General features: G+C 42.5%; 1 protein-coding gene across 1 annotated transcript in view; it reads right to left on the bottom strand.

Moving 5' to 3' along the window:
* FAM186A (family with sequence similarity 186 member A) overlaps positions 1 to 6,341 on the bottom strand; it is a gene marked incomplete at its 5' end in the record, with an annotated part of 29,431 nt that extends 23,090 nt beyond the window's left edge. Inside the window, 2 exons of the mRNA XM_015558550.1 lie at positions 2,865 to 3,035; positions 6,125 to 6,341. Of these exons, the coding sequence (XP_015414036.1) occupies positions 2,865 to 3,035; positions 6,125 to 6,341 (388 nt within the window). The remainder of the gene's footprint in view (positions 1 to 2,864; positions 3,036 to 6,124) is intronic.
* Between the last annotated feature and the right edge of the window lie 1,612 nt (positions 6,342 to 7,953).

Here is a 7,953-nt window from a genome sequence, read left to right as displayed (position 1 = left end):
TAATAGAATCGGTGCATAGAAAGGGAGTGGACTATTGGGGGAAAGGGGTGTGGGGGATGTGGGAAGGGACTGGACAAAAATTGTGCACCTATGGATGAAGACAGTGTTGGGGCGGCGTGGGTAAGGGCGGAGGGTGGGGTGGGAACCAGGTGGAGGGGAGCTATGGGGGGGAAAAAGAGGAACAACTGCAATAATCTGAACAATAAAGATTTAATTTTAAAAAAATGAAACAATATGATTGCTTTTCCCCTGGGATGGTGTGGTCCAAATCTCCCAGGTGGACCGAATTCCCACTCATTACCACGACCTGATGCTTCGCCAGCTCCCCCTCCTGTCTCTGTTGCTCTGGATTGGGGATCCCTGCGTGGGGCTGAGACTCCATGCTCCCATCGAGAGGGGGCTCTGCTGCCACAATATCCCTCTGGCCTCCCAGCGACCGCGCCTGCATGAGGGGGTTCACACTTTCTGTCTGCTGTCTTCCTCTGTGCTACTGTTTACTAGTATAGTTTCAGATCAGCTACACTTCAACTGGTTTTTCTCGTTGATTGCTCTGCAGTTTAGCTGCAAGTCTAATCCTGGGCTGGGAGCAAATGAATGGAGCTTCCAGCTTCTCTGCAGCCATCTTGGAATTCCCTTCAAGTTCATAACACAACACTAAAATTATGATAAAACTTCTATTAAATAAAAAATAAGTTAATTGGACTTTATAAAAATTAAACACTTGTGGGTTTCAAAGATACCATTAAGAAAATGAAAAGAGCCCGAATGGGTTTGGCTCAGTGGATAGAGCGTTGGGCTGCAGACCAAAGGGTCCCAATTGGATTCCGGTCAAGGGCAGGTACCGTGGTTGCAGACTCCTCCCCAGCCCAGGCCCTGGTCAGGGCGTGTGCAGGAGGCAACCAATTGGTGTGTTTCTCTCACATCAATGTTTCTCTCTGTCTTCGTCTATCTCTTCCACTCTCTGTGAAAATCAATACAAAAATATCCTCAAAAAAAAAAAATATCCTCAGCTGAGGATTTAAAAAAATTAAAATAAATAAGTCAATTTAAAGAGGATATAGAAATACAAGCCACAAACTGGGAGAAAATATTTGTAAATTACTTTATCCAGAGTATATAAAGAATTCTTTAAAAAATAGAATGCTTCACAAATATTCACGTCATACTGCACAGAGGCCATGCCAATCTTCTTGTGTTATTCCAATTTTAGTAAGTATATGTCTTGCCAAAGCGAGCACTATAAAGAACCCTTAAAACTCAATAATAGAAATGAGTATTTATTTTTTAAAATATATTTTATTGATTTTCTACAGAGAGGAAGGAAGGATAGAGTTAGAAACATCAATGAGAGAGAAACATCAATCAGCTGCCTCCTGCACACCCTCTACTGGGTATGTATGTGCCTGCAACCAAGGTACATGCCCTTGACTGGACTCGAACCTGGGACTCTTCAGCCCACAGACTGACACTCTATCCACTGAGCCAAACCGGTTATGGCTAGAAATGAGTATTTAAATAGATACTTCACGAGAGAAGATACAGTCATGGCTAATAAGCACATGAAAGGGTGCTGAACATACTTAGTCATTAGGAAAATGCAAATTAAAGTCACAATGAGACATTATTTTACATCTATTAGATATGTATAATAAAAAAGACAGACACTAACAAGTGTTGTTGAGGATGTTGAGAAACTGGAACCTAAATACAGTGCTGATGGGAATATAAAATTCTACTATCACTTTGGAAATCAATTAACAATTTCTTAAAAAGTTAAACATAAGTTTACCCACAATAAATAAATGACCTATCAATTTTATTCCTACGTATCTATTCAAAAGAAATGAAAACATATGTCTACAAAAAAACTTATGTATGTGTGTTCATAGCAGCATTATTCATAAGAGCCAAAAATTGGAAACAATCTAAATGTCCATGAAATGATGAATGGGTAAACAAAGTGTGGTATATGCAAACAGTAGTATGCCATTGGCGATAGGAAGGAAGAAACGACTGATACATCCTATAACATGACTGAACCTCAAAAGCATTATGTAAAATGAAAAAAAAACAGACATAAAAGACCACATAAAATATAATTCCATTTTATGAAATATTCAGAAAAGGCAAAAGCAATTGAGACAGAAAACAGATTATTGAGTGTCTAGGGCTGGTGTTGGAAATTAATATTGACTGCAATGGGTATGAGGAATCTTTCTGGGATGATGAAAATGTTCTAAAATTGGATTGTGGGGTCCAACTGACGTGACTCAGTGGTTGAGCATCTACCTATAAAGCAGGAATTCGTGGTTTGATTTCTCAGTTGGGGCACATACCCAGATTGTGGGCATGGTCCCCAGTGTGGGGCATGCAGGAGGCAGCTGATGAATGATTCTCTCTCATCATTGATGTTTCTATCTCTCTCTCCCTCTCCTTTCCTCTCTGAAATCAATAAAAATATATGTTAAAAAATAAAATTGGATTGTGGTGATGGTTGCACAAGTCTAAATTTACTAAAAGTCATTGATTTGTACACTTTAAATGGGTGAATTAAAAAAGAATCCTCACCTAAGTATATGTTTTTATTGCTTTTATAGTGAGAGGAAGGGAGAGGAACATTGATGTGAGAGAGAAACATTTATTTATTGCCTCCCATATGTGCCCTGGGATCGATTCCACAACTTAGGTATGTACCCTGACCAGGAATCAATTTGACAACCTTTTGAAGTATGGGATGACATCTAACCAAGTTAGCCACCTGGCCAGGGCAAATGGGTGAATATTATGGTATCTATATTATACCTCAATAAAGTTGAATTTTAGAAAAAATAAAAACCATTTCCAATATATTAAACCATCCTTACCTTGTTTTTCCTCTTGTTTCTTCTTGTCTTCAAGCAAAGAGGTACTAATTACACTCAACCTCTTGACATTGCCCTCGATAGCTTTGAACGTTTTTGGTAAAACCTCCATTTGTGCTATGCAGTGGTGGTGTTCATCAGTGTCAACTTCAGTCATATCAGACAAAATGGCATCTTGAAGAGAGTAAGAAAATTACTTTTATTCAGAAAAATAAATAATTGTAACCATATGGGCTTATAATATTGACTATTCAATGTTGTAGTATTTTGGAATAAAGGTATCTCATACTTATTGCTATTCTGAGACCTTTTTCTTATGAGGAAATGAAAAAGGAAGAGACAGAATAGAGGCTTGAGCCGTAGCCAGTTTGGCTCAGTGGATGGAGCGTTGGCCTTAGGACTGAAGGGTCCCGGGTTCAATTCTGGTCAAGGGCATGTACCTTGGTTGGGGCACTTCCGCAGTGGGAGGTGTGCAGGAGGCAGCTGATCGATGTTTCTCTCTCATCCATGTTTCTAACTCACTATCCCTCTACCTTCCTCTCTGTAAAAAAAAAAAATCAATAAAAAATATATTTTAAAAAGAATAGAGGCTTGAACAGTAAGTCTTGGACATAAAAATAAGAATCATGTTAAAAGATATCTATTTGGCCGAAACCGGTTTGGCTCAGTGGATAGAGCGTCAGCCTGCGGACTAAAAGGTCCCAGGTTCAATTCCAGTCAAGGGCATGTACCTTGGTTGCAGGCACATCCCCAGTAGGGGGTGTGCAAGAGGCAGCTGATTGATGTTGCTCATCGATGTTTCTAACTCTCTGTTCCTCTCCCTTCCTCTCTGTAAAATATCAATAAAATATATATTTTTTAAAAAGATATCTATTTGGTTTAAACTCCAGAGAAGTAGGTATCTAAAATGTGGACATATGTTTTAATATTGGGGATCTAAGCCCCAATTAAATCCTTTGGCAAGTGAATCTACTCTTTTATAACCCCTGTTACATGAGATTTCTTGCAACCAAATTAAAATCCTCTTTTTTGTATTTATAGTTTATTCATTCTTTCATTCAATCAGTGTGTCCTCTGTCAAGTTATCTTCTAGATTTTATGGATAAAACATTGAATAAAACCAATTCCCTGACTTATAGTACTTATACTATAGTGAAAGGCGACAGACAAAAAATAAATAAAAACATTAATATATAGTATGTCAGATGGTAAGAAATGGTATAGACAAAAATAAAGAAGAGTAAAGAGAAATGGACATGGGATAGAGAATGGGGATGGTCAGAGAACACCTAATTTTATTTCATTTTCCATTTTCAAAGATGCTTAATAGCAGCATTGTTTTCTATTAAAGTAAAGCAAAGTTCAAATGCCGCAAAATAACTATGTTTAACACTTGGTATCTATACATATAAAAAGCCAGCGACCATAATGCTGGAACGACCAGTTGCTATGACGCCTACTCGGCCAGCGAGCCCAGCCCGATTGGGGGCGGGGCCAGCCTGCAAACCCCTGACGGCCCCCCAGCAGGGAACCCCACCCTGATCAGAGACCCCCATCAGGGCAGGCCAGCTGGCTGTCACCTGTGCACCAGGCCTCTAACCTATATAATAAACGGGTAATATGCAAATTGACCCTAATGGGAGAACGACCAAAAAAACCACTGGTCCAGTCACTATGAGGCACACTGACCACCTCTTGGTCCCTTTCCCCAGCTGGCAGGCTCCAATCACCTGATGGCCACCAGCAGTGGGGGTGGGGCTGGTGAGCGGGTGGAAACAGCTGACCTCTCAGTCTCTTCCCCCAGCTGTCAGGCACCGATCATCCAATGGCTAACGGGGAACCAGGGGTGGGAGGATGGGGCTGGCTGCGGCCAGCTGGGGAAGATGGCCCCAATCACAGGCCACGCCTAGCTAGGGACCATACCTGCACATGAATTTCATGCTCCGGGCCTCTAGTATATATGAATACAGATCAAGGTTGCTGAGTAGACTCTGGACTTAAATAAAGGTTTTATAGGTATAATTCATTATAATTTATTTTATGAATAGGAAAAAGTCACTGTAAGAAAGAGATACCAAAAATAAATTTTTAAAAAATATTTTTATTGATTTCAGAGATGGAGGGAGGGGGAGCGAGACCGAAACATCAAAGATGAGAGAGAATTATTGATCTGCTGCCTCCTGCAGGTCCCCTACTGGGGATCTAGTCCACAACCCGTGAATGTGCCCTTGACCAGAATCGAACGTGGGACATTTTAGTCTGCAGGCATATGCTCTTCCACTGAGCCAAACCAAATTAAATAGTATTAGAAAATAATTCTCTTTAATTTGGGTGCCCCCACCACCACACTCCCTGCCAACTGAGCTGACTTCCCATCATTGGACCAAAATGATGACTCTCTGCCAGGCAATTACAGCATGTCAAACCATTAGCCCCTGCTTCAGAGGAAAGAGAACACCTCATTTTAAAGTAAGATATAAGCAGAGAATGAGCCATGTGTCTACCTAGTAAAAAATGTTTAGGCAAGGGAATAGGAAGCATAAAGACACTGGGCAGGAGCATACTGGCATGCCTGAAGCAAAACAAGGAGGCCAGAATTATTGGCACTAAGTGAGCAAGCCATATTTTTATTACTTTACTAGTGTCCCAGTGCATGGATTCGTGCATGCTGAAAGGAAATTAATTAGTCCCTCTGGTGCAGGGACTAATGCAGGCAGTCCTGAGTGGTGGCCAGTGAGGCAGGACTGGGTGAGACAGGCCAGACATGCCCTGGGGCCAACCTCCCACGGTCCCTCCCTGACCAGCCACGCCTGGCCCAGTGCTGCAGCTCAAAGGGCATCTGCGGAGTGAGCAGGGTCCCTCCAGCAGGTGGGGTCCCTTGGCCTGACCTAGGGGGGTGGGTCGAAACTGGCTCTCTGACATCCCCTGAGGGGACCCAGAGTGGGAGAGGAGTCACGAGGAATCGGGCTCTCTTCTCTCTAGTTCCGGGGTGCATCACTTGAGAACTGCCACTGCCAAGTGACCGCAGCTCGGCAGCTCCTGCATTGAGCATATGCCCCCTGGTGGTCAGTGTGCATCATAGCTTCTGACCAGCTGGACGGTTGCTTAGCCTTTTATATATATAGATTCTTACTGAAATAGAGGACAACTCCTTAATACTTTCTTCTTTAGTCTACTAGTCCTTCAAAATTTACTTATAGATCCTGCTCTCTACCTTTTCATCAACTTTATGGTTTTCCTTCAAGCCACTTTTGAAAACTTACCCCATTCTTTCAACCAGGCCAGGATGTGGATAAGAATCTTTTCTTTAATGTCAGCAGAATTAGCACAAAAAGATACTTTCTCCAGCACCTTTGTTCTCTGTTTCTTATATTCTGAAAGAGACATTGTCTTTCCAGTCTCCACAAACTCATCAAAAGTGTAGCGATGAATTACTCCCTGCACACTTTTCTTTATGTCACTCAGCTGAATAATAATGTCCTATAAGAATAAGAAAGGGGAATATATTAATAAATTTTCAGTTTGACAATAAACTTTTGCCACCTTTCTTCCCAGAATTTCAGTGAGAGTGATTATAAAGCTGTTGAATCAGAAACCAAGATGGCGGCATAGGTAAACACCGGAGATTGCTGCCTCGCACAACCACTTCAAAAATACTACTAAAAGATGGAAAGGACATCACCCAGAACCACAGGAAGGCTGGCTGAGTGGAAATTCTACAACTAGAAGCAAAGAGAAAAGCATACCAAGACTCAGAGGAGGTGCGGTGCGGAAGTAAAATACAAAGGTGCGGAGGTGCATGCGGAGAGGGCTGGCGGTTGAGGACACGATTGTCTTTTTCAATCGAGAGGGAGTCTCAGGCTCTGAGCTCCAGTTCCGGGTGAGTCTCTGGGGACCTAGACTCATACGGAGAAACGGGACTGTCTGGCATCAGTCGGAACTCGAGGGCAGCTTTCTCTCAGAGGTGCTCGCAGTGATTGCAATTGCCGGGCACGGGGCCTCTGAGGGCAGGACTGAGAGCAGCCATAACTGCTCACTCCGCCCACCCTGTTGATCCCCTGGGGCCACGCCCCGTCCAAGCCATGCACGGAGGCTTTTGCATATGAAAGGCCCGGCCCTTTGCAATCTGAAAATTACTTAACAAACTGCAGCTGGCATAAGGCCCCAAGGCAACTTGCATGCATTCACAGCTGGCTTCCGCTGGGTAGCCTCAGGCAGAGGCTAGATTAGCACCTCCTTAGAGATACAGGAGCCAATGTGCCCAGTGGTCAGAGTGGGAGCATCCAGATTGCAGCTCCTCAGATCCATAAGGGATACACTCAAGGGGCAGACTCAGTGAGCACCAAAGTCCCACTGAAGCAAGTCTTGCCCCGGAATGGTGTCTTCAGCACAGAAGTTCTCCCACTGCAGAAACAGCTGATTCTCACAGCCAATTGGCCTGGAGGTCAATTCCTCCCAGTGATACCTACAACAATCAAGGCTTAACTACAACAACACTGTACACAAAGCCCACAAGGTGGTACACCTCAGGTAATTGGGGAGGCTGAGCCACTGGGCCCTATAGGAAACTTAGTACAGAAAGCCACTCTATCGACACAGTGAAGCATAAAAAATGCCGAGACAAAGAAACAGGACATAAATGACAGAAATGGAGGAAAGAAAACTACTGGATATAGAGTTCAAAACCACACTTTTAAGGTTTTTCAAGAATTTTTTTGAAACCGCTGATAAACTTAATGAGACCCTGAAGAAATCTAATGAGACCCTCGAGGTTGTGATAAAGGACCAACTAGAAATTAAGCATACACTGACTGAAATAAAGAATATTATACAGACTCCCAACAGCAGACCAGAGGATCACAAGAATCAAAGACTTGAAATACGAAGAAGCAAAAAACACCCAACCGGAAAAGCAAAATGAAAAAAGAATCTAAAAATACGAAGATAGTGTAAGGAGCCTCTGGGACAGCTTCAAGCATACCAACATCCAAATTATAGAGGTGCCAGAAGAAGAGAGAGAGCAAAGATATTGAAACCTATTTGAAGAAATAATGACAGAAAACTTCCCCTACCTGGTGAAAGAAATAGACTT

The sequence above is a fragment of the Myotis davidii genome, unplaced genomic scaffold, assembly GCF_000327345.1.
Source record: "Myotis davidii unplaced genomic scaffold, ASM32734v1 scaffold290, whole genome shotgun sequence".
In the NCBI taxonomy this organism is placed as follows: Eukaryota; Metazoa; Chordata; class Mammalia; order Chiroptera; family Vespertilionidae; genus Myotis; species Myotis davidii.
Note: the sequence above shows the minus strand (reverse complement) of the source record. Positions and strands in the feature narration are given on the sequence as shown.